The 27,464-nt window shown below is 41.8% G+C and overlaps 1 protein-coding gene across 1 annotated transcript in view; it reads right to left on the bottom strand.

Annotated features, from left to right (window-relative positions):
• Positions 1-1,150: 1,150 nt before the first annotated feature.
• und (methionyl aminopeptidase und) overlaps positions 1,151-27,464 on the bottom strand; it is a 46,430-nt gene continuing 20,116 nt past the window's right edge. Inside the window, exons 3-10 of the mRNA XM_076202755.1 lie at positions 25,367-25,484; positions 23,660-23,814; positions 18,568-18,805; positions 10,848-10,949; positions 6,579-6,713; positions 5,558-5,732; positions 2,027-2,156; positions 1,151-1,801 (exon numbers count right to left, since the gene is read on the bottom strand). Coding sequence (XP_076058870.1) covers positions 1,679-1,801; positions 2,027-2,156; positions 5,558-5,732; positions 6,579-6,713; positions 10,848-10,949; positions 18,568-18,805; positions 23,660-23,814; positions 25,367-25,484 — 1,176 coding nt within the window. The 3' untranslated portion in view covers positions 1,151-1,678. The remainder of the gene's footprint in view (positions 1,802-2,026; positions 2,157-5,557; positions 5,733-6,578; positions 6,714-10,847; positions 10,950-18,567; positions 18,806-23,659; positions 23,815-25,366; positions 25,485-27,464) is intronic.

Raw genomic sequence — 27,464 nt, 5'->3', positions numbered from 1 at the left:
GGGAGAAAAGTCATTTACGAAGGGTGGCAATATGTGTGTACCTCTTGTTTACAACTCATTGGTAAAGGTTTGCATTTTAGCCCCGCCCTATAAGTCGACCCCTAGATTTGGAAAGATTTTTTTAGGCTTAAAAACTCGACTTATACGCCGCAAATTACGGTACTACCTCACCCCCCATCCCCCCGCCCATTCCACCTCATGCATCACAACATCATCCATATACAACCATTCTCCATTCACCCGTCTTCTGTTCTCTCCCGTCCTTCCTCAACAGACATTCAGAAGCAGAAAGGAGTTTAAAGGTATTCAAGATGAAGAGCCTGAGAAGTATGGTAGGGGTTACAAGGTTGGATAGTGAGAAACGAGGTGAGGAGTAAAGCAAGAGTGGAAAGGAAGCTGCCAGAGAGGACTAATTTAAGATTACTGGGATGGTTTGGACACATGGAAAGAATGAGTGAAGAAAGATTAACAAAAGAGGTGTGGAAAGCAGAGGTGGATGGAGTGAACTTGAGGGGACAACCAAGGATGAGATAGATAGATGGAGTAAAAAGGGCTTTGATCGAGAGGGGAATGTCTGTTGAGTAAGGAAGAAAGGAGGGGATAGGGTTGAGTGGAGGTTGGTTGTGTATGGACAATATTTTGATGCAGCTCAAAGGGATTTCTCCCTGTCTTTTCTATTTTCCACATGAGGGGTCAGGAAGAGGGGGTCCCATGTAAATGCAGCCCTGCTATGGACATGCTGTGTCTTGCTGCACTGCTTCTGACCTGGAAAGTGGGACAAGACAGAGATGACCCTTCATCCATGAGGAGCCAAAATGAGAGGGAAATAAGGGAGGCTGATGGGAGTGGGTGGGTGCCTTGACTTGGCTATCTCCCTTAACCTCTTCCTTATGATGATGCCAATGTAGGCATCATGTGGTTTGAGTGGGTAGACAAGGATAACAGCATTGACGTCTTGATTATATTTATTTTGTAGTTGTAGCTGAAAGACCCCCATATTCTGTGAACTGGCTTGTGATCACATTTTCTGTAGTTATTAATATATTCAGAATGAAAGAGAATGAACGATAAAGCTCAACTTTATATTCTATAATGAAGCCCTTGGTATATAGATTAAAGAAAATAAATATATAAAATTAAAAAGATTCAATTCAGCTTTTATTCTTTATTGACAGAACAAGCTTTGACAATTAAGTTGTGTACATAATCAGGCCTGCAAAACAAATGCTAAGACTGTGTGTACAATAGAGGTTTACACATGCATAATGTACTGCCAGGAAGAATACTGAAGTTCATAAGTAACCTTCTTTGAGTCTTGGTCTACACAAAGAATTTTACCACATTAAGCAAGAGAAATACTTGAGACATATCACTTTAAATCATATTTTTCATAATCATATCACTATATAATTTACACAACTGAAAATCCCAGCATTTGACAATAATTAAAATTCAGCCTAAGTTAATTAGAACTATTAGTTTTTTCACCTATATAATCTGGTGATTAATGGCTCTGTAGTTTTACCAATTATTAAGCAATAGTCAGTAAGGTAAAGCGAGCACTTAATCTGGAATACATTGGCATAACCTACCAAAGAGGCCCCCACATTCAGTGTCTTGCAAAACTAACTTCTTGCTTCAAGTACTGTATGCACAAAACTTGAGCTGTACCAAAGCACTAGTAGTCATCTCCACGGGTGACTACTTCCTTGCATGTTGGGCGTAAGACAATGGTGTGCTCAAATTGAGCAGTGTAGCATCCCTTGATGTCACATAAAGGTGGATAAGGATCCACTATACCCTGTCAAGGAAAGTAAACAATTTGAGAATTCTTAAATGCTATTTAAACTCAGTCACAAGTTGGTTTCATTAATGGTCCTGTTGTGGTCATAAATTCATAACACTATATCTATAAACACAAACTCATGCTAAACGATAAATATACCAACTGTGGTAACAAGTTATCTACCAGAGACAATCTTTACCGTTTAAAAGGGCATGACAAACTATAGAATATAATCTATACCTTATCACAAAGATCCTTCAAGGCCATCAGGTACTTTGATTCTCCTAGTCGATCCAACCAACGTCTGCAGAAGGCCAGGGTGCCAAAGTTCTGATTGACAATGTTAAGGAGATGCTTGGACTTTGCCAACCTGCCAAATTAAAGCCAATGTTATGGATTAACTTTTGCTTATTCTTTTGAACTGGAGAGTCCTCCTTTAATATGTATATGGTCTGAAAATATAACAGCTGGGCAGCAGAAACAAAAATATATACATACCAAAAGGCTTTTTCCCCCTTACTAGGGGAATGGAATATGGTTGTGTATGGATGATGCTGTAATGCATGAGGTGGAGTGGGTGGGGGATGGGGGGTGAGGGAGTATGTGTGAGAAATAAAGTGACGCAGCCTGAAAGGGTTTCTCCCCGTCTTCTTTCCATTCATCCCTCCCATTTTTGTACTTTATAAGGAGAGGGTGGCTGACACCAATTAACAGAACAAATGCCATCCAAATACAGAAGTTAAAAGTTTAATCTTGGTTCACTGTCTGATAATTTCCTTCAACCCACCTCTGTCCCATAAGTCACTTGAGGAAGAAATACTGTGTTGCTGTCAGGGTATGGCTATGGAAGGGCAGTGTATGATGAGATGTCATGTCCTCTGTGTGATGGCTGCATCTGGGGCAATTTATTTCTGTAACTGGGCCTATTCTATATTGATACTGTTCATGTTGAATGATGCCCTGAATGCAAGCATGATAGTATGGATCTTGCTTATCTTCAGAGGGATTTTTCTGTGGGCTATCGTAATTTCATTTCAAAACACATTTCAAACTCTCTTTGCCAGAATTCCTCCCTTCCACCCTATACCTATTAACTCTTCCATCCATTGGCTCATCTACTCTAATAATAAGATTCACCTATACCACATTTATAATTTTTCCAAAACATTTCTCTAAACATGCATACATACACCAATGGCTTTTTCCCCCTTACAAGGGAGGTAGCCAAAAACAAAAGCATAAATCCACTCCCACCATTTCATCCCCACATACTCCACTCCCATTCACCCCCTCTCTCCCTCTTTTCTTGGCTCATCCTGAATAATGAGTCATCCTTGCACTTTGCCCACTGCCCTGTGTCAGAAGCAATGTAGCAGGACACAGCACATCCACAGCAAGGCCACTTCATTTAATCAGCAACCCCATCTCTGCTCCCTCATGCAGAAAGAGAAGATGGGGAGAAATCCCTTTGGGCTACGTCAAAATATTATACATACGTATTCCCTCACCCCCTATCCCCCACCCACTCCCTTCCATGCATCACAGCATCATCCATACAACCATTCACCATTCACCCCTATCTGTCTTCTCCCTTCCTTTCTCAACAGACATTTCCCTTCTTTCCCAATGCCCCTTTCACCCCATCCATCCTTCTCATCCTTGGTTACCCCCTCATGTTCACTTCCTCCACCTCTACTTTCCACACTTTTACTAATCTTTCTTCACTTATTCTTTCCATGTGTCCAAACCATCCCACATCTAAACACACACATCTAAATAATAAAAAATGTTTTCCTCTCCTTCCCACTTTTCTAACTAACACAGAAATGCACTCACAAATACCCATACTTCCCATCCCAATCTCAGATTTGCTTACGTTTTTCTAATGAAACTTCACTTCTTTCCACTCCACCATGTACTTACCCATCTCATCACTTAACATCAGTGCCATTCCTTCCCTCCCTTGCCCTTTTGCCATTTCTAACATCCACTCATCATGCTCCTATTCCCTTACTCACCTTTCCCTTTCATTTCACTCAAAGCTAATAAATCTGTCTTTCTACCTACTCCTTCCTTTTTGCTCTTACTCATACCACATCCACACACATTCAAAGACCCAATTATCAAGGTTCAGGTTGAGCCCTCTCATACTCTATGTACTCCATGTACTAGGCTACCCCCTGTGTAAGGGGGAAAAAGCCTTTGGTATGTGTATGTACCAAGGGTCTCTTCTCTCTTATATAAAGGAGGTAGCCAGCCACTGGATACACCCACTCCTACCCATTCCACTGTCATCCATCACCTATTTGTTTCCCTCTCCTCTTAGCTCCTCATGAATGAGAGGTCATCCCTGTCTCCAGCCCACTACCCAGGTCAGAAGCAGCACAGCAAGACATAGCACATCCATAGCAGGGCCAGCCGCTTTATTTACACAGCAACCCTCCCTCTCCCCTCATACGAAAAATTAAGAAGGAGTTTGAATGTGTTTGAGATGAGGTGTCTGAGAAGTATGATGGGGGTTACTAGGCTAGATAGAGTGAGAAATGAGGAGGTGAGGAGGAGAACAAGGGTGGAAAAGGAGCTGGGAGATAGGGTTGATGAAAGAGTATTAGGATGGTTTGGACACATGGAAAGAATGAGTGAAGAAAGACTAGTAAAAGAGGTGTGGAAGGCAGATGTGGAGGAGTGAACATGAGGGGACGTCCTAGGATGAGGTGGATGGATGGGGTGAAGGGGGCTTTGGGGAAGAGGGGAATGTCTGTTGAGGAAGGACGGGAGAGGACAGAAGACAGGGGTGAATGGAGAATGGTTGTATATGGATGATGTGATTGCATGAGGTGGAATGGGCGGGTGGATGAGGGTGAGGTAGTATGTGTGAGCAAAATTTGACGCAGCCCAAAGGCATTTCTCCCCATCCTCTCCTTTTATGCAATGGGGGGACGGAGAGGGGGGGGTTGCCGATTTAATGAAGCGGCCTTGCTGTGGATGTCCTGTGTCTTGTGACACTGCTTCTGATCCAGGGCAGTGGACAAGGTGCAGGGATGACCCGTCATTCAGGAGGTGCTAAGATAAGAGGGAGGGTGGAGGGGTGTGGAGTGTATTCAGGGATGGAATGGGTGGGAATGATTTTATGCCTTTTTCTTTTTGGCTACCCCCCTTGTAAGGGGGAAAAAGCCTTGGTATATGTATGTATGTATTAAATATCCCTTCAGGCCACATCAAATTACCTTCCATACATAACCATTTTCCTCTCACACCTATCCCCTCCCTGCTCACAGCCCCTTTCACCCATCCATTCACCTTACATTCGGTCTTCCTTTCAGTTCACTCCATCCACCTCTGCCTTCCACATTATTAGCTAATTTTTCTTCACTCATTCCCAGACCTACCTTGACATTTTGTAGGCAAAAAATACAGACTGACAAATCCCCTGCCCCCTCATTCTATTTTGTCCCTACAACATGGGAAGAAACAATGGACTGCTGTCTCTTCATGTAGCAAGTATATTGTAGTATGAGAGATGTGGTTGCTATTTTTATGTGAAAATGTAAAGGAAATACAGTTAAAGTCAACAGAGAAATTTTGGGCCTTTGAGTGTCAGCCCCTTGGGACTGTACATCCAGACAAAGGTAAGGGTGTTGATGAGTTTTGATAATGTGCAACAGGACAATAGTTTTCCCTCACAGGTACATCACCTGTGGAAAAAAGAGAGAGAGAGAGAGAGAGAAAAAAAAAAAAAAAAAAAAAAAAAAAAACAATACTACTACTAACCTCAGAGGAACATGACCAACATCATAGTTCTTCATATAGTGCGAGGTCTCCATGTCATCATGAACATAACCCTTGCCAGTGGAGCCAAAAGTCTCAATTGCATATACTTCATTTTCCTCCATCACCTCCATCTCTCCACCTTTAACAATTGGAACAGTCTTCCCTGCATGGATCCCTGGTGAGAAAAAACAAAGGTATGAAGTGCTAAAAGTAAAAAGGTTTACAAATGGTAAATATTCTTTTGTGAGAGTTACACATTTCTATATACATATATCAAAGGGCCCTTTAGTAATCTTAATGTCTGTGTTTTTGTGTGGATGTTTTACGTAGTATAGGTGGGGGTCATAGATGTTTGAACAGTCTGCTGATGGGTGTGTGTGTGTGTGTGTGTGTGTGTGTGTGTGTGTGTGTGTGTGTGTGTGTGTGTGTGTGTGTGTGTGTGTGTGTGTGTGTGTGCGCGTGTGTGCGCGCGTGTATGTGCGCGCGTGTGTGTGTGTGTCTCTCACCGATTTAATGAAGCGGCCTTGCTGTGGATATGCTGTGTCTTGCGACACTGCTTCTGACCCAGGGCAGTGGACAGGATGCAGGGATAACCTGTCATCCAGGAGGTACCAAGATAAGAGGGAGGGTGGAGGGGAGTGGAGTGTGATAGGGATGGAGTGGGTGGGAGTGGTTTTTATGCCTTTGTTTTTTGACTACCTCCCTTGTAAGGGAGAAAAGAGCCTTTGGTATATGTATGTATGTATGTATCTATGTGTGTGTATATGTATATATATATATATATACACACACACATATATATATATTCTCCCCTCCATTATGTTGGTGGTGCTTGGAGATGTTGTGTGATTTGTGTGTGGTGTTTTGGGTTCTGGCACAGAATTGTGTTCCTGTCACATTCATGTGGTATTCTATGCGGAAGATTTTGGTTTTTGTAGGCAGGTGCCCAATTGTCTTTTTTAAAACATCCTGTGAATAAGAACAATGACATATTACACAACTTCTTAACTATTCAACTTACTGTATGGAGCTATGGAATGTCCATTAAGGTTTCGAATTGGTTTGACTTGGTAGGTCTTACCATCCAGTTCTACCTCGTAGCTCTCCATGGTCTCCTGAATGGCAGCACCAATGTCACAAAGGCGAGCATCAATGCCTGAATAGACAAATTCACATTTTACCAAATATGGTGAAAGCAAACTAACATCACTTTAAGGCAGTCTCATAAACATACTTCTATAACCATTTCTAAATGCAAACATCAAAAACACCATTCTCTGTAGGGGTACAACTACACACATGCCACCACAAAAACTTATGAAGACAATCAATAAATGTGGGTAAAATCCAAGCAGTGCACTCACATTCACATATCTTTTTTTTCAATCTCAATGAATCAACCCCAGGAAGTTCCTAGAATCCATATGAATTTCTACCATCTCCTGAGAGTTTAGATCTAGTTGACATAACCATATATCATATGGCTCCACTCTGGAACATCTCTCTCAGTAGGGTAATTACCCATGAGACAAACCACATGGCCATAATACCTCAGCTGGTGATAAGGTACATTACCTGCCTGGTGTCATAAGAACATAAGAATGAAGGAGACTTCAAGACCATAAGGCCTACACTAGGCAGTTCCATGTCCATTACTACCTGTCATCCCCATCCACATTCTGTTTCTTAAAAGAACCAATAGTTTCAGCACTCATTATATGGTTATTAAGTCTATTCCATTCATCAACGACCCTATTAGTAAACCAGTTCTTGCCCATTTCCTTCTTAAACCTAAATTTGTCCAATTCAAATCCATTTCTGTGAGTCCTGCCCTGTTGTCTTAATATGATGACCTTATCTGCATCACCCCTTGCAGCCTTTGATCCACTCGAACACTTCTATAAAATCCCCCCGCACTCTGCATTTTTCCAGAGTGTGTAAACTAAGGTGCCTAGCCTCTCCTCACAAGGTAAATTTCTGAGCCCATGTAATATTTTGCTCATTCTCCTCTGTACTGATTCTAGTGAATTGATACCCATTCTATAGGAAACCAAAACTATACCACATAGTCAAGTTTGGGTCTAATGCCAGATGGAGTTTAATAATTACCTTTGCACTTCTATTCGTAGCCATCCTAGCAGTGAAACCTAATGCTCTGTTAGCTCTATTCCTGGCACTAATGCACTATTTCCTGTATTTAAGGTCAGGACTTGTTAGAACACCCAAGTCTTTCTCACACTCAGTTTCCTCTAAAAGATAGTGTTATCTAAGCTATATCTGCTTTCTGGGTTGTGTAAACCTATCTTTAACATGCTGCTCTTTGAAATATTGAAGTCAATTTGCCATTTCACCGACCATGTTCACAATTTGTTAAGATCTTCCTGCAGAATCTTGGCATCTTCTAACATAATTAGGCATCCTATTTTTGTGTTGTTCACAAAACCAAGCTCTGGGAAACCAATAGAAACACTCCCCCATTTGGATTTTACACCATTTATGGTGACCCGCCATTTTCTGTCACTGATACAAGCTCTAATCCATTCTAACACTTTTCCTTCTATGCCATGGACTTTGACTTTATTTAATAGTCTCTGGTAGAGGAAGATTAGTCACACATGCCTTATCCTGCTGTGAGTCACAAATGTTATCTCTGATTCTATTAACTATTATTTATTCAAACATTTTACCTATAACTGATGTCAAACTGATTGACCTGTGGTTGCATACAGATCATTTATCACCCTTTTTGAAAACAGGAACAATGTTTGCCTGCCCCCATGCAATAGGCACAAAACAGTGTCTACCAACTTGTTAAATATTTCCATTAACTGGTCGTAGATTTCAAATTTACTCTTTATGCACTCCCAGAAAAAAATTGGTCTGGACCCAGGGATTTTGTAGCTTTAAGCCTAGCCGTTTGACTACTTCTACCTTACTAATGCTGATATTAGTCTACTTCCTTCATCCCCACAAAAATCGTAATGCAGTCAAGTACCATATCTAACCTCTCCTTTATAAATACCAAGTTAAAATAGTTGTTAAAAACCTCACTCATTTTTTTTTTTTTCAATTCTATCATGACATCTTTGTCATTCTTAAGGATATAATCAGAGGAAAATATGAGTGAGGCATTTCATAAGTATTTTCTCTTGGTGTTTATAAAGAAAAGCAGTGTCTTGTTGCATTGCTTCTGACCTAGGGCAGTGGATGAGATGCAGGGATGACTCATCATCCAGGAGGAGCCAAGAAAGGAGGGAGGGAGGGAGGGAGGGGTGGTGAATGGGAGTGGAGTATGTGAGGATGAAAGAGGTGGGAGTGGATATGCCTTTGAGTTTGACTACCTCCCTTGTACATACATATACCAAAGGCTTTCTCCCCCTTATAAGGGAGGTAACCAAAATACAAAGGCATAAAATCCCCTCCCACCCATTCCATCCCCACATACTCCACTCCCATTCACCCACATCCCTTATAAGGGGGGGAAAAAAACCTTGGTATACAGGGTGTTTAGGATAAATTTGATCATTTTTTATCTTGTCAGTTCAGAACCATTTGAAGGATTAGTGCAATGGATAGCTGATTCTGTGTACTATTGGTGGGTTTGAAAGCTGGAGAGCATGGATGACTGGAAAGCACCAGAATCTTGGAAGAGAGTGACCTGCATCATGATAATTCGTGCCCCATTCAAAAATTTGGAAATCTTAGCTGCAGCTCAGGGCTCCTTGAATACCGTGAAGGCCATGAGTTGTGAGCTGGAGAATTGCAACAGAGATGTGGAAGCAGTGGCTAGCAGGAAGGATCATACATGTTCTGACTCTGTGTACACAACAAAATTCATTGAGAAGCTGCAAAAAAAGGTATGGCAAGATCCAGGCAATGTGGACCTTGGCAAGAGAGAAAGGATCATAATTGTTCTGACTCTGTCTACACAACAAAATTCATTGAGAAGCTGCAAAAAAAGGTATGGCAAGATCCAGGCAATGTGGACCTTGGCAAGAGAGATGGGTGTTGGAGTGGCGATTATGAAAAAAGCTCCTCATACAAAAGGCACAAGAGCCAACTACTCACTGCCAAGGCCCAAGAGAACTGCCTTACAGCCAGGAAACTCCTCAACAAGGTCAAACACCCAGTTGAGCCGGGGATGCTCTGGTTCTTCTCAGATGAGAACTTCTGCCAAGTACAGTTGCACAACATGTAGAACAACAGGTGGCTAGCCTGTCCACGCAAAGTCCTGCACTCCAAGAAAACCAAGTTCCCTAAAACTGTGATGGTCTTTGGGTGGATTTCCAGTGAAGGCCAAGTCATGCCGCCCCACATCTTTGAAGAGGGACTCAGACTCACTTCAGATGGCTATACTGATTTGTTGTCCACTGTTGTCAAGCACTGGGTGGAGAGGGTGGCTGCGGGAAGACCATACGTGTGGCAGCAGGACTCTGTTCCATATCACACCTCCAGAAAAACCCAGAAGCAGGTGTCTAAGAACTTCTACGACTTCACCAGTCCCAAACATCTGGCCCCCAATTTGCCTGATTACAACCCCATGGACTATTATGAATGAGGTGCAACTGAAAAAGGCACCAATCGTACCACCTGCAACACCAAGGACAAGCTGATTGCCAGGATCAAACTGGTGTTCAGGCATCTCTTGAAGGACACTGTAAAGGCTGCTAGCTACAGGTTCAGGTCCCACCTGGAGGCTGTGGTGGAGGCTCAGGGTGACTTCTTTGTGTGAGCTGTATTTGGCAAAAGAATCTCCAAGAGATGCACTTTGAATTTTGAGAATACATCAATTTTTTTCCCAAGATATGACATTTTTCTTTCCTTTCCAAAAAAGTGTCAAATTTATCCCAAACACCCTGTATGTATGTTTACAAAGGAGAGGTTATATATGGTACCTGACTGCAATCTAATTTTCAGTGGGGAAGTATACCATCTAATATCAGCAAAAAGTGAGCATACATCATTTTGAAACTTGATTATATCTAGGGTACCTAGTGATCTTTTCATCCTGTACCAAAGAGTTTCAAATTAAACTTCCAAGCCCTGGTCAGAGTCCAAATCTTGTATCCATATAGCTCGACTGGGATCACAAGGTCCCTAAAGACAAACATTCATCCAGTACAGGTACTTTCAGCTCCAGATACATCCTGGCATAACCATCCATTATAGCATGTGGATAAATACAAGTGTCCATACAATGTACTGTCTAAACATACACAAAGCTGAGAGCATAGAATGCAACAATTATGATTTATTGTAAAACCTGTCAAATCAAATATTCAGTACTTACCAGCTTCCCTAATACCCGTGTTGGTAGCTGCTTTCACAGCTTCTACCAAGCGATCATACTTTGGATTAAATGTCAGTGTGAAGGCACAATCAATGACCCGGCCTGGAAGTAAAATTAAAGAATAAGGAGCGTAAATCAGGGAACATCATAATGAGCAATAAGCATAAATCAATCCACTACCCCAGCTCTCTTTTGCATGAAACACACAAACCCCAGGAAACCAGTCATTGCCACCAGTTCAGCTCGTAAGTCATTCAGTGAAGAGACTGTGTTGCTGCCTAGAGAGTGGTGTTGGGGAATGTTAATACTGAAGTAGGAAATGAGCCAACAAATGGAGTAATAGGGAGGTATGAGGTGGCAAAAAGGAATTATAGTAATGGTATAGATGTGCAGTGAAAGGGAAATGATAATAGCAAATACAGTGTTTAACCCCTTCAATACGGGCCAAATTTTCGCGGGCAGCATTAGCTGCCAGACATGCGATGTTGCGTCATAATACTCACATTATAAAAAATAAAGTTACCGCTGTATTGCTCGTTCTCTTTCACCTGTGAATTTTGATAACCATAGAAAATATGATGAAGCCAGTTTACAGAGTATGGGGGTCACGCAGGTACAACTACAATATATATAATCAAGACGCCGACATCGGCATCCTCACGTACCCACTTGCTCCTCATGACACCTACGTAGGCGTCACCGTATCGAAGGGGTTAAGAAGAAAGATAATAAGTATACATATGCCATAGTGGTGGATAGTGGTGCCAGAAAGGATGAATGGAAGAATTCTGGCCATAAACCTGTTTAGGTAATTGGACAATGGATTGTCAGATCTTTTATATTATCTGGTGGAAGGGAAATTAAGAGTGGAGATTGAATGGAAAAAGAAGAAAAGTGAGGGTGATAGAACTGCCATAAGTTAATAAATTAAATACATACATACACCAAGGGCTCTTTCCCCCTTACAAGGGAGGTAGCCAAAGTCCCACCCATTTCATCCTCACACTCCACTCCCATTCACCACCCCTCCCTCCCTCCCCCCCTCTTTTCTTGACTCATCCTGGATGACAGGTCCTGCATCTCGCCCACTGTCCTGAGTCAGAAGCAATGCAGTAAGACAAAGCACATCCACTGCAAAGCCACTTCATTTAATCGATGACCCCCTTCTTCGTCCCCTCATGCAGAAGGGATGAGGAGAAATCCCTTTGGGCTGCATCAAAATATCATTCTCACATACTCCCTAACCCCCCATCCCCCACCCACTCCTTCTAAGCATCATCCATACACAACCATTCTTCACTAACCCCTTTCTTCTGTGTTCTCCCTTCCTTCCTCAACAGACATTCCCCTCTTTCCCAATGCCCCTTTCACCCCATCAATCCATCTCATCCTTGGTTGCCCCCTCATATTCACTCCTTCCATACTTCTTTTACTAATCTTTCTTCACTCATTCTTTCCATGGGACCAATCCATCCCAATACTCTTTTGTCAATCCTATCTCCCATACTCTTTTGTCAATCCTATCTCCCAACTCCTTTTCCACCCTTGCTCTCCTCCTTGTTTCTCACTCTATCCAGCATAGTAACCCCAATCATAATCCTCAGACATTTTATCTCAAACACATTTAAACTCTTTCTTCTTCTCTTGTGTTCCATATTTTTTCCCATTTAGTGCTATCAGCACAATCACCCCTTCATACAATCTCCTCTTAGCATCCATTCCCAAATGTCTATGTCTCATTACACTTATAAATCCCCCAAGGCATACACTTGGTCCTCTCAATCTACATTCTACCTCCACATCCACTCCTGTTCCCACCAATAATAAATACATACATATACCAACAGTTTTTCCCCCATTACAAGGGAGGTAGCCAAAAACAAAGGCATAAAATCCACTCCCACACGTTCCATCCCCACTCCCATTTACCCTCTCTCTCCCTCTTATCTTGGCTCCTCCAGGATGACGGGTCATCCCAACTCATCCCAACTCCCTTTCCACCACCACTCTGCTCCTCACCTCCTTGTTTCTCAATCGATCCAGCCTAGTCACCCCTACCATACTTCTCTGACTTTTCATCCCAAACACATTTAACCTCTTCCTCTCTTATGTTCCATGTTTCTGCACCATAGTGCTGTTGGCACAATCACCCCTTCATACAATCTCCTCTTAGCATCCATTCCCAAATTTCTCATTACACTTTATAATCCCCCAAGGCATTTATCTGCTTCTCTCAGTCTACATTCTACCTCCACTCCTCCCTTTCCCACCATACTTACACCCAAGTACCTAAAACCATCCATTTCCTCCAGTCTCTCCCCTTTAATACTCACTTCCAATTTGCTGCCATCCTCTTCCCTTGTACATCTCATCACCTTATCTTTACCCATATTTATATTCAACTTCTTTCACACACCTTTCCTAAACTCCGTCACTAAGTTCCTTAATCCTTCCTCTGATCCTGCTACAAGTGCAGTGTCATCAGCAAACAGCAACTGGCTTATCTCCCATTTTTCTCCGTTTTTTTCTTTAACCATCTCCAATCCCCAGCCCATTACCTTTGCATTTACCTCTCGCACCACCCCATCCATATATAAATTGAACAGCCAAAGCAAGATAATACATCCCTAGCAAAGTCCCACCTTTACCTCAAACCACTAACACTCTCAATTTCCAGCTCTAACACAGGCTCTACTACTCTTGTAAAAACTTTTGACCGCTCTTAACAGTTTTCCTCCTATCCCATATATCTGCAATACCTCCCACAGTGCCTTCCTATCTACCCTGTCATATGCCTTTTTGGAATACATATATACATACATACATACATATACCAAGGCTTTTTCCCCCTTACAAGGGAGGTAGCCAAAAAGGGAAAGGCATAAAATCATTCCCACCCATTCCATCCCCGAAAACACTCCACACCCCTCCACCCTCCCTCCCATCTTAGCACCTCCTAGATGACGGGTCATCCCTACACCCTGTCCACTGCCCTGGGTCAGAAGCAGTGTCACAGGACACAGCACATCCACAGCGAGGCCGCTTCATTAAATCGGCGACCCCCCCCTCTCCGTCCCCCCATATAAAGGAGAGGATGGGGAGAAATCCCTTCGGGCTGCGTCAAAATTTTTGCTCACACATACTACCTCACCCCCCATTCCCCCGTCCATTCCACCTCATGCATCACAACATTTTCCATATACAACCATTCTCCATTCACCCCTGTCTTCTGTCCTCTCCCATCCTTCCTCAACAGACATTCCCCTCTTCCCCAAAGCCCCCTTCTCCCCATCCATCCATCTCATCCTAGGACGTCCCTTCATGTTCACTCCCTCCACATCTGCCTTCCATACCTCCTTTACTAGTCTTTCTTCATCATTCTTTCCATGTGTCCAAACCATCCTAATACTCTTTCATCAACCCTATCTCCCAGCTCCCTTTCCACCCGTTCTCCTCCTCACCTCCTCATTTCTCACTCTATCAAGCCTAGTAAACCCCATCATACTTCTCAGACACTTCATCTCAAACACATTCAAGTTCCTTCTCTCTTCCTCTCTTATGTTCCATGTTTCTGCTCCATACAGTGCTGTTGGCACAATCACTCCTTCATACAGTCTCCTCTTAGCATCCATTCCCAAATTTCTATTCCTCATTACACTTTTTAATCCACCAAGGCATTTACTCGCTTCTCTCAATCTACATTCTACCTCCACCTTCACTCCACCTTTTCCTGCCACATTTGCACCCAAATATCTAAAACTATCCACTTCCTCCAGTTGCTCTCCCTTAATGCTCACTTCCACATTACTGCCACTTTCACCCCTTGTACATCTCATCACCTTACTTTTACCCACATTTATCTTCAGCTTTCTTCTATCACACACTCTCCCAAACTCTGTCACCAACTTCCTCAATCCCTCCTCCGATCCTGCCACAAGCGCAGTGTCGTCCGCAAACAACAGCTGGCTCACCTCCCACTTTTCTCCATTTTCCTTAACCATCTCCAATCCCTGACCCACTACCCTTGCATTCACCTCTCGCACCACCCCATCCATGTATAAGTTGTTGTTGTTGTTGTTGTTGTCGTTCCCTAGACTGTCTGTCCGAGCAGTCCCGTCTCCCCAAGGAAGGCCACAGCCGAAACTGGGTTTTCCCACAAATCCTTTATAGAGTGTATGTTGTGTTGTTTGCGTGCATGATTGTGTATAATGCAGTCTTCCATTATGTGTTGTATGGTATGGGGTGAAGTGTTACATCCTGGGCAGCTGTTCACAACACGGTCGTCCAGCCTCTTCTGGTAGCTTAGAAGTGCTGGGTGGTGACCGCATCGCAGTCTGGCCAAGTGGACTCTGTCCTTACGTGGGAGAGAGGATTCAGAAGGGTGGATATCAGGGGGTCTGGCATGCAGCAGTGTGTTGTCTTTCAGTGTGTTAATGGAGCGGTGAGTGATATGATTATGAATATGTTTCCGGAGGCTGGTATTTGGTGGTTGTGGAGGAAGAGAAGAGAGTATCTGTGTGTAATAAAGGTCTATGGGTGTAGTTTTAATGTTTCTTGGTGTGTGTGGGTGTTCTGCTATGTAGTGTAGCGGGTGTGATGTGTTTGTGGTGGCTGCAGCAAGTGTTTGTGTGCCTCTCATGTCGAAGTGGTCCTTGACTTTGAGGACTTTTGTTTCATGGTGTAAATGGTCTGTAGGTGATGTATTTGTGCAGCCTGTAATTGTTTTTAGGGCTTTGTTTTGTATGATTTGAAGGGTGTTGTGGTGTGTCTCACTGAGATTAGGAGCCCATGCAGGACTCGCATAATTCATCACTGAGCGTATGCATTGTTTGTATATTGTTATATTAGTTTCTTTGTTTTGTCCAAATGTTGTTCCAGTGATTGACTTGAGTGCGTTAAGTCTAGGTGTGCATTTGTTTTTTATGTTTGTGAGGTGTTGTTTGAAAGACATGGATGTATCGTATGTTACACCAAGAATTTTCGGTGTGTTTGTGTGTGGTATTAGAGTGTTGTTGATGTAGAGATGAGGTATGTATTTGTGTTCTTTTGTCCAGTTGGTGAGAAGTGTTGCTGTAGATTTGGTTGGAGCTATTTTGAGTCTGTTTGTGATGAACCATGTGTTGAGTGTGTCAAGGTAAGGCTGGATTATTTCTGCAGCTTTGTCTGTGTTACGATGTGTGCATGTGATTGTTATGTCGTCTGCGTAGGAAGAGATTTGTATTTCTGAGGTGTCTGGCGTGGGTAAGTCATGCATGTATAGATTAAATAATGTGGGGGATAGAACTGAGCCCTGTGGTACTCCGTTCTTAATGTTTCTGATGTGCGATGATTGGCCATTATATGACACTCCATGTATAAGTTGAACAGCCAGGGTGACATAACGCATCCCTGACGAAGTCCCACCTTTACCTCGAACCACTCACTCTCTCCATTTCTAATCCCGAGGGGCGGAATACATGAAGGTCCAAAAAACATCCTTAACTTTCCTAAAGCTTTCTCACATATCTGTCTTACCACAATTATCTAATCCACATAATCCCTACCTGTCCTAAACCCACATTGTTCCTCACCAATTTACTCCCTCTGCTGTTCTCCTAATCCTCTCAATCAAAACCCTCCCATAAGCCTTCTCAACTACACTTAAACCGATCCCTCTAAAACTATTAAACTCACTATTTGTCCCCTTTTCCCTTGTAAAGTGGAACTATACAGGTACTCCTCCAGTGCTCCTGCACTCTACCCTCTCTTAAACAAACATTAAAGAACCTCACCAACCAATCCACCATCACTGTACCTCCCCTTTTTTAGATACTCCACATGACACCCATCAAACCCAGGTGCCTTACCTGCCTCTTTAATTACTGGTTTCACCTCATCTTTCCCCATTTCTCCTCCATTTTCCTCATTCATCACTGTCATTTTCTTAGCACTTCCCACTGCAACTACCTTTCCCTCCCTCACATTTATCAACTCCCTAAAATACTCTGCCCATCTTCCTCTTACTGATGTCTCTTCCATCATCATCTCTCTATCTGCACCTTTTACATTTTCTTCTGTACTTGATTCTCCTCCCCTTCCTCTTTATTTCCTTCCAAATAATTTTCTTATTACTTTCAAAAATTTCTGTTTACTCTTACCCCATTTCACATCTGCTCTCCTATTTGCCTCGTTTATCTTATGCTATACTTCTCTTTTTTCTTTGTACCTCTCATGATTCCCTCATCCTATTTTTTAACCAATTTGTGAATGCTCATTTCTTCTCTTCCACAACCGTCTTTGCTTCATCATCCCACCACTCACTATCCTTCCTTCTATTTCCTCCCATCCTTGTTCGACACACCAACTTTGCACACCTTGCAACTCCCTCCTCGAATCATCCCCATTCCTCCTCCACTCCTAGTTTTACTCTATCCTTCACTCCTTCCCACTCTTCTCTCAGCTTTTTGTACTTTTCTTTCTCATTTAAGCAGCTTGCTCTACATCCCTTCCTTCTGTCCTTTTCCTCTTTCTCCATCTATCCTCCACTCTCAACTTATCTTCTGCCAAAAAATAATATTCCCCAACTCTCTCCCCTTAGAACATGCACATCCAAAACTCTTCCTACTCTTCTCCTGGTTACCACTATGTAGTCCATTAAAGCCCTATCACCTTTCCATCCACCTTCCACTCCCATGTGTACGCAAGTTTGACCTTCCTAAATACTGTATTTGCTATCAACTCTCTTTCTAGACACATCTCCACCATTATTTCTCCACTACGATTTTTTCCTGGAACTCCACACTTCCCAACCACTCAGTCTATTGGTTTATCTCATACCCTAGCATTAAGATCTCCCAATACCTCTGCATTGACATTTCTCCCTAAACCCTCTATGCACTCATTTAAATCTATCCAAAAAGCCTCCTTTTCCTTTCCACTCTTCTCACTACCAGGCCCATATGCATTTACAAAGACCCACATCTCCCTTCCCAGTTTCACCTTCATCCATATTAACCTTGAAGAATACTCCTTCCACTTCACCATACAGTTACCTATCTCTTCACATACTAGTATAGATACCCCTTTTCTCCCTCATACTCTCTTCACCCCTGACACCCTCCCAACTACACTCCCAGACTCAAACTCGCCCCTCCCTTTCAACTTGTTTCACTCAATGCGAACACATCCATCTTTCTTTTCACAAACATACTGCCTATCTCTTCCCTTTTACTCTCATCTGTACCACATCCATGCACATTAAAAGACCCAAACCTTAGGGTTCTGGTTGGAAAACTCCTCCCAGACCCTCTTATGCCTTTGCTTTTTTTAGGAATGTCCCCTTTGGGGCTACAGAGAGTAGGATGCCTAGTCCTATCCCCGTCCCTTTTTTTTTTTTTTTCATCACCTTTTACGACTCAAGCAGGAACATTCAGTGGCAGTATTCTTCTCCCCTACCATAGGGTTCGGCAAAAAAGTAAATGAATATTCAGTGAAGGGGTACAGGCCAGTATTAAGAGTGGGGAGACAGCATAATAGAAGGAGAGTCGCAGTATAATAAAGTAGCATCATTTCTCTATGAATAGAGATTTCCTCTATCACAGACAAATTGATGTGTGACTCTGGTCCATAGGGGCACCCCATACAGACCCTAAAGTATTAGCTGCATACTACCGAGCAGCTTTTAACCCCACAATAACATGTAGCCAATATCCCAGATGGGATAAATAATTAAGTGCCTCACCATTGACATGAACTCCATAGTCAATCTTGCAAACATCATCATATGAAAGAACTGTAGTATCCCCTGCATTGGGTGTGTAATGTGCAGCACAGTGGTTCAGGGAACATCCTGTGGGGAAGGCCAGACCTGCCTCAAGACCTTTCTCTTTGATCAACTTGCGATTCATTTCTTCAATCACATTGCAAATCTCTATCATAGATTTGCCCGGCTCCACCCATTTTTGGAAGTATTTCCGTGTCTGTAAACATGGTATAAAAGTCAGTCAGTAGGTGTATAACTAGTACATACATATATATACCAAAAGACCCTTTCCCCCATACATGGTAGATGGCCAGCAAAGGCCTGCACTTATCCTTGACCCATCCTATATACATTTATCCTTTTATCTTAGATCCCTTTGGATGAAAAGTCATCCCTGTCCCCTGCCCACCACCCAGGTTGGAGGCAATGCTGCAAGACACATCTCTACAGCAGAAACCAACAGCCAAAGCTTGTTTAGCCCTTTTGCCTCATTACATTATAACTACTACATATATGTCCATACCAACAGCTTTTTCCACTTTACAAGGGAGGTAGCCAAAGCAAAGGCATAAATCCACTCCCACCCATTTCATCCCCACACAATCCACTCCCATTCACCACCTCTCCTTCCCTCTTTTCTTGGTTCCTCCTGGATAACAGGTAATCCCTGCATCTTGCCCACTGCCCTGGGTCAGAAGCAATGTAGCAAGACACAGCACATCTACAGCAAGGCCACTTCATTTAATCGGCATCCCCACCCCCTCAACATCCCCTCATGCAGAAAAAGAAGACAGGGAGAAATCCCTTTGGATTGCAGTAAAATATCATTCACACATACCCCACCCACACCCTTCCATACATCAGTGTCATCCATCTTAACCATTCTCCACTCACCCCTATCTTGTCTTCTCCTTTCCTCAACAGACATTCCCCTCTTTCCTAGTGCCCTTTTTACCCCATCCCATCCCATTCTTAGTTGCCCCCTCATGTTCACTCTCTCAACCTCGGCCTTCCACATCTCTTTTACTTATCTTTCTTTACTCATTCTTTCCATGTATCCAAACAATCCCAATATCTTTTCATCAACCCTACCTCCCAATTCCCTTTCCACCCCTACTCTGCTACTCACTTCCACACTCCTCACTCTATCCAGCCTAGTAACCCCTACCATACTTCTCAGGCATTTCATCTCGAATGCATTTAAACTCTTCCACTCTTACATTCCATGTTTCTGCCCCATACAGTGCTGTCGGCATAATCACACCTTCATACAATCTCCTCTTAGCATCCATTCCCAAATGTCTATTTCTCATTACACTTTTAAATCCCCCAAAGGCATTTATATGCTTCTTTCAATCTGCATTCTACCTCCTCCACTCCTCCCTTTCCCACCACATTCGCACCCAAGTATCTAAAGCTATCCACTTCCTCCAACATTTTTCTTCTCCTTTAACCTCTTCAATACAAGTCAAATTCTCCAAGGCAGCAATATTAAATATAAAGTTATAGCTGTATTACTTGTTCTCTTTCACTTTGAATGTTAATAACCAGAGAAAATATGATCAGGCCAGTTCACAGAATAAGGGGGCCACTCAGCTACAATTACATACATACATACATACATATACCAAGGCTTTTTCCCCCTTACAAGGGAGGTAGCCAAAAAGGGAAAGGCACAAAATCATTCCCACCCATTCCATCCCTGAATACACTTCACACCCCTCCACCCTCCCTCTTATCTGAGCACCTCCTGGATGACAGGTCATCCCTGCACCTTGTCCACTGCCCTGGGTCAAAAGCAGTGTCGCAAGACACAGCACATCCACAGCAAGGCCACTTCATTAAATCAGTGACCCCCCTCTCCGTCCCGCCATTGCATAAAATGAGAAGACGGGGAGAAATCCCTTCGGGCTGCGTCAAATTTTGCTCACACATACTACCTCACCCCCCATCCCCCCGCCCATTCCACCTCATGCATCACAACATCATCCATATACAACCATTCTCCATTCACCCCGTCTTCTGTCCTCTCCTGTCCTTCCTCAACAGATATTCCCCTCTTCCCCAAAGCCCCCTTCACCCCATCCATCCACCTCATTCTAGGATGTCCCCTCATGTTCACTCCCTCCACATCTGCCTTCCATACCTTCCATACCTCTTTTCTTCACTCATTCTTTCCATGTGTCCAAACCATCCCAATACTCTTTCATCAACCCTATCTCCCAACTCCCTTTCCACCCCTGTTCTCCTCATCACCTCCTCATTTCTCACTCTATCTAGCCTAGTAACCCCCATCATACTTCTCAGACACCTCATCTCAAACACCTCTCTTCCTCTCTTATGTTCGATGTTTCTGCCCCATACAGTGCTGTTGGCACAATCACTCCTTCATACAGTCTCCTCTTAGCATCCATTCCCAAATGCCTATTCCTCATTACACTCTTTAATCCACCAAGGCATTTACTCGCTTCTCTCAATCTACATTCTACCTCCACCTTTTCCTGCCACATTTGCACCCAAGTATCTAAAACTATCCACTTCCTCCAGTCGCTCTCCCTTAACCATTTCCATACGGTGACGCCTATGTAGGTGGCATGAGGAACAAAAGGGTACTCAATGATGCCGATGTCGGCATCTTGATTATATTTATTGTAGTCGTACCTATGTAATTTCCATTCTCTCTAAACTGGCTTCATCAATTTTCTATGGTTATCAAAATACACGGGTGAAAGAGAACGAACGATTGAGCACCGACTTTATTTTTTTATAATGCGATTATTATGACCCAACATCGCACGTCGGGCAGCTAATGCTGCCAGACGTGCGATGTGCCCCGGAGTGAAGAGGTTAATGCTCACTTCCAGTCTACTGCCACTTTCACCCCTTGTACATCTCATCACCTTACTTTTACCCACATTTATCTTTAGCTTTCTTCTATCACATACTCTCCCAAATTCTTTCACCAACTTTCTCAATCCCTCCTCCGATCCTGCCACAAGCGTAGTGTCATCCACAAACAACAGCTGGCTCACCTCCCACTTTTCTCCATTTTCTTTAACCATCTCCAATCCCTGACCCACTACCCTTGCATTTACCTCTCGCACTACCCCATCCATGTTCAAGTTGAACAGCCAGGGCGACATAACGCATCCTTGACCAAGTCCCACCTTTACCTCGAACCACTCACTCTCTATTTCTAATCCTGACACAAGCTCTACTAATCTCATAAAAACTCTTGACAGCTTCCAGTAGCTTTCCTCCTATCCCATATATCTGCATAACCTCCCACAGTGCCTTTCTGTCTACCCTATTGTAAGCCTTTTCCAGATCCATAAAAGCCCAAAAAACATCCTTCCCCTTTCCTATAGCTTTCTCAAATATCTGTCTTACCACAAAGATCTGATCTACACAACCTCTACCTGTCCTAAATCCACACTGTTCCTCACCAATTACTCCTGTTCCTCTCCTAATCCTCTCATAAGCCTTCCCAACTACACTTAACAAGCTAATCCCTCTGAAACTGCTACATTCACACTTGTCCCCTTTTCCCTTATAAAGAGGAACTATACAGGCACTCCTCCAGTCCTCCAGCACTCTACCCTCTCTCCAGCAAACATTAAATAACCTCACCAACCAGTCCACCATCACTGTACCTCCTTTTTTTAGACATTCTGCATGGCATCCATCCAGACCAGGTGCCTTACCTGCTTTCATCATCTTAACAACTGCCTTCACTTCATCCTTCCTTATTTCTCCTCCATTTTTCTCACTCATCACTCTCATTTTCTTAGCATTTCCCACTGCAACTATCTTTCCCTCCCTATCCTCCTTCACATTTAGCAACTCCCTAAAATATTCTGCTCGTCTTCCTCTCACTGCCTTCTCTTCCATTACCATCTCTCCATCAGCACCTTTTATCTTTTCTTCTCTACTTGATTCGCCTCCTCTTCCTCTCTTAATTTCTTTCCAAAACCTCTTTTTATTACTTTCAAAATTTTCTGTCATACTCTTACCCCATTTCACATCTGCTCTCCTCTTTGCCTCCTTTACCTTTTGCTTTACTTCTCTTTTTTTTTTTTGTACCTCTCATATGACTCCCTCGTCCTATTTTGTAACCAAAGTGTGAAAGCTCGCTTCTTCTCTTCTACAACCTTCTTCGTTTCCTCATCCCACCATTCACTACCCTTCCTTCTACTTCCTCCTGCCCTTCTTGTTCCACACACCATCCTTGCACACTTTGTGACTCCCTCCTTGAACCATCCCCATTCCTCCTCCACACCTAGCTCCACTCTATCCTTCACTTCCTCCCACTCCTTCAGCTTCTTCCTGTACTCCTTTTCCTATTCATTTAAAGAGTTCACTCTAAGCACCTCCCTACCTTTTGTCCCTTTCCCCTTTCTCCATCTATCCTCCACTCAACTTACCTTCCACCAAAAAATGATCTGATATTCCCCCACCCTCTCCCCTTAGCACATGTACAACTTAACTCTTCCTATCATAATCCTATTTACCACTACATAATCCATTAACACTCTATCTACCACCCTTCCATCCACCACCCTCTCCCATGTGTACTTATGCTTGACTTTCTTACGAAACACTGTATTTGCTATCATCAACTCTCTAGGCACATTTCCACCATCAACTCTCCCCAACGATACTTTCCTGGAACTCCACATTTCCCAACCACTCCATCAATTGGACCATTTCCTACCCTAGCATTCAGGTCTCCCAGTACTATTACACTGACATTTCTCCCTAAATCCTCTATGCACTCATTTAAATCTATCCAAAAGGCCTCCCTTTCTTCTACATTCTTCTACAATTACAAAATAAATATAATCAAGATGCCAACACCAGCATCCTCATATACCCACTTGCTCTTCATGACACCTATGTAGGCATAATCATATCCAAGGGATTAAGAAGGGGAAGAAGTCCGCAGTTTCTCTAAAGCAATACCCGACAACCAAAACTTCCCACTTGCTTCACCATATTGCAACACTCTTCATCCACTCACCTATGGTACCTCTATTCCAGTAAAATCAACATAAAAGTGTTTCAAACTTACTGTTCGGTGCACTTCTGCCCCAATACGTATTTCACGGTACATTTCATCATATGATGTTTCCAAAGCCCTTTTCTCTGCACTTGTCATCCTGTTGATAGCCTTTCGATCATCCTTGTTGATTTTGTACTCAGATATTTCACCAATTGGTAATTCACCTGACAGAATTCAAGGATACAATTAATAAAGTACCATAAACTATAGACATGAATACTAAAAATAATAACTGATGCCTCTATTTCCACTGACTGTAAACCCTGATTTCCGCAATGGTTAGCAATGGTCCTCAGGCCCTACTTTGAATCCCTGAGACAAAACACTGGAATATTGCCTGTGCAGTGTCTTGTGTTAGCATGGGTCCATTTCAATGTCATCTGTTGGTAATAGGTAAAAAAGGGACTATTTTTTTCTTGTTAACCTAATGAGAAAAATCAAATTAAAATAGTCACAGCTGACAGAACGAAGTTTTGTACATGTTTAGAGATTGAGAGTCTCCATATGCTAACAGAGGTGAGGGACCTCATGCGGTTTGATGACAATTGATGGGGTGATGATTCTTTCCAACATCTTGCATGATCAAAACATGTGGGCCCTTATGCCTAAAATTCAGTCGTTATCCCATATAAGATCTTTGGAAAATATATTTTCATAAATGCAAAGATGAGCTTAAATAAAAATTATTAGATAGAAGTAGACAGTAATGTCTCATTGTATATAAATGTGGTAAAGGAAGTACAAAAGTTCTTGGAAACAATAACAACTAGAAAGGTTCCAGGGCCTGATGGAATCTTTAACTGAATGATTAAGGAATACAGACACCAATTAAAAAACAAGATTCAATTCATAATGTAATTGTGTTCACTGAAGGAAGTCCAGAACCATTAAGAGTGGAATAGAGATAATACATATAGTACCAATTCATATCACATTAGACTTGTATATAGTAAACGAGTTCAATATAATGAAGTTTTGGTGGATAACCAATTTGGTTATAAAACTGAAAGATCATATGTATCAAACCTGCTGAGCTTATATTCAAGAGTAGTAGATGTGCTTTAGGCGAGGTTTAGGCAGACTACATATATTTGAATGATATTATACACTAATAATAACCCGGCAGTGAGCAAGAGACTGATCACCATTCATCCACAAGGAGCTAAGATAAGAGGGAAACAAGGGTGATGGATGGGAGTGGAATGGGTGGAAGTGAGTGCATGTCTTGACTTGGCTACCTCCCTTATAAGGGGGAAGAAGTCCTTGGTATATAGATAGACCCTAACAATACTTGTCTTGTTCATGTCAAATATTATAGTTCAAATTATAGGACAGTTTAAGAAAGTTCTGTCTAAAACAACATAATGTAGCATTAAAAAAGGTGACAAATACAAGTACTGAAACAATTAGAGCATTTAACATGTAAACATACATTGTGAATGTTGTGATTTACTAGTTATGCATGTGATACTTGGAAAAAAAAAAACATAAGCAAACTCGTGAGGCCATTGATTTGTATATATATACATATATTTCATAAGTAGGTCAAAAGCTGGTAATGAGTGAACATCTAAAGCTCTATCTCAAATACTATAACCTACCACACATCAAAATGGCAGTACAATGACAAAGGAAAATCTGGAATGTATACTTCAAAATAAGACTACCACCACCATTAATACTATTAAGGAAGAACATAACAGTAAACAGTTTTACCATCTTGGTATAGGTCAACAACAGGAACTGAAGGTGGGTCAGTCTGCATGGAACCAGTTTTCTTCTTTTTCTTATTCTTCTTCTTTTTCTTGCTTGAGCCTTCAGTCTGAGCAGCACCCTGTGGATTAGTAATTAATATTTTAAATTCAATAACTGAAATGTGTTTACTGCCAACCTCCTTAAAATGTATAAACAATGAATTAATTGTAGTGACACAATCATAAAAAATTAATAAATGAAAGTATAATAATCTCACTTGTCTCCATAGAACAAGTCTTCAAAGATGTCAAACTATAACATTAAGTAAAAGATTTGCCACTGTCAATGTCTGGAATATGGAATACTACCCTTTTTTGCCTTGTGCTTCCTCAGCAGACATTATCCTCTTTCCCAATGCCCCTTTTACTTCATCCATCTATCTCATCTTAGGTCACCCCCTCATGTTCACTCCTTCCACACCTTTTTTACTAGTCTTTCTTCACTCATTCTTTCCATGTGTCCAAACCATCCCAATATTCTTTCAATCCTATCTCCCAACTCTTTCCACCCATTCTCCTCCTCATTTCTCACTCTATCCAGCCTAGTAACCCCTATCATACTTCTCATGCACCTCATCTCATTAGAGTAGTGTATTAAATACACAAAATGGAGGAAGAAAAAGTGAACCAACAAAGAGAGGTTCAAACATGGAGGAAAAAAAAAAAAAAAAAATGAATGATACCCCAAAACCAACTCAAAGGTGAGACACCAATGTTTTTTCAGGATTTCCAAAAGAGGATCATTAGGCAGAGATTTAAATGTGGAAAGAGAAACTAGGTATAAAATGTACTAAGAAATCAGGATATTGTTGATGATGGAGGAATTAATAGAATTGAAAGATGAATACAGGGCAATGTACAGAGAAATAAATCAACTACGAAGAACTAATGACAAGATGAACAAAGAGCTTAATGATCTAAAAAATCAAATATGGTCAGAAGTGATAACAAAAGAATGAAAAATGAAGACATAGTAAAAATGAGGTATTGAAAAAAGAAGTCAAGGAACAAATACAAGCAGTGACCAAGAAAGTAGGAGAAACAATTAAGGAGATAGATCTCCTAGAAATAAAGAATCAATGGAAGCTAGAACAAGAAAATCAGAAAATAACCTTTAAAGAAATAGTACAACAGCAGGTAGAGGAAAATGCTAAAGAAATGGTAATTAATTAAAGAAAAGGAAAAATGGGCAAGAGACACAGTGGATAAAAAAAAAGTGCCTTGTAGTTTATGGTATTGGTATTAAAGAAAAACAATGTACACAGATACCAAAGAGAAAAAGAAGAGAAAGAAATTGCAAAAACAATTCTGAAAGAGATACAAGAGGAGGGACAGGTAATGGACACAGAGATAGAAGTACATAGAATGGGACAGTATTCTAGAGGAAAACAGTATAGGCCACTAAAAATGAAACTAATGTCTCAAATGATAGTTGAAGTACTATCAAAAGTAGCAAAGCTGACAAATAGTGAAAATTCCAAAAATGTATGGATAAAAAAAATAAATGAGCAATGAGGAAAAGGAGAAAGAAAAGACCCTTAGAAACAAAGCAAATGAAAAAAATGAGAGAAGAACAGAGGCTGAAAAGAATGAGTTTTTTTGGAGAGTACTGGACCTGAGACTGAGAAAATTGTATAACATAAAAAGGAGATTGATTACAAAATAGGACGAGGGAGTCATATGAGAGGTACAAAGAAAAGAAAAGAGAAGTAAAGCAAAAGGTAAAGGAGGCAAAGAGGAGAGCAGATGTGAAGTGGGGTAAGAGTATGACACAAAATTTTGAAAGTAATAAAAAGAGGTTTTGGAAAGAAATTAAGAGAGGAAGAGGAGGCGAATCAGGTAGAGAAGAAAAGATAAAAGGTGCAGATGGAGAGATTATAATGGAAGAGAAGGCAGTAAGGGAAAGATGGGCAGAATATTTTAGGGAGTTGCTAAATGTTAAGGAGGATAGGGAGGGAAAGATAGTTACAGTGGGAAATGTTAAGAAAATGACCGTGATGAGTGAGGAAAATGGAGGAGAAATAAGGAAGGATGAGGTGAAGGCAGTTGTTAAGATGATG

This window comes from Oratosquilla oratoria, chromosome 19 (genome assembly GCF_046742065.1).
Source record: "Oratosquilla oratoria isolate Oo_2021 chromosome 19, ASM4674206v1, whole genome shotgun sequence".
Lineage (NCBI taxonomy): Eukaryota > Metazoa > Arthropoda > Malacostraca > Stomatopoda > Squillidae > Oratosquilla > Oratosquilla oratoria.
Note: the sequence above shows the minus strand (reverse complement) of the source record. Positions and strands in the feature narration are given on the sequence as shown.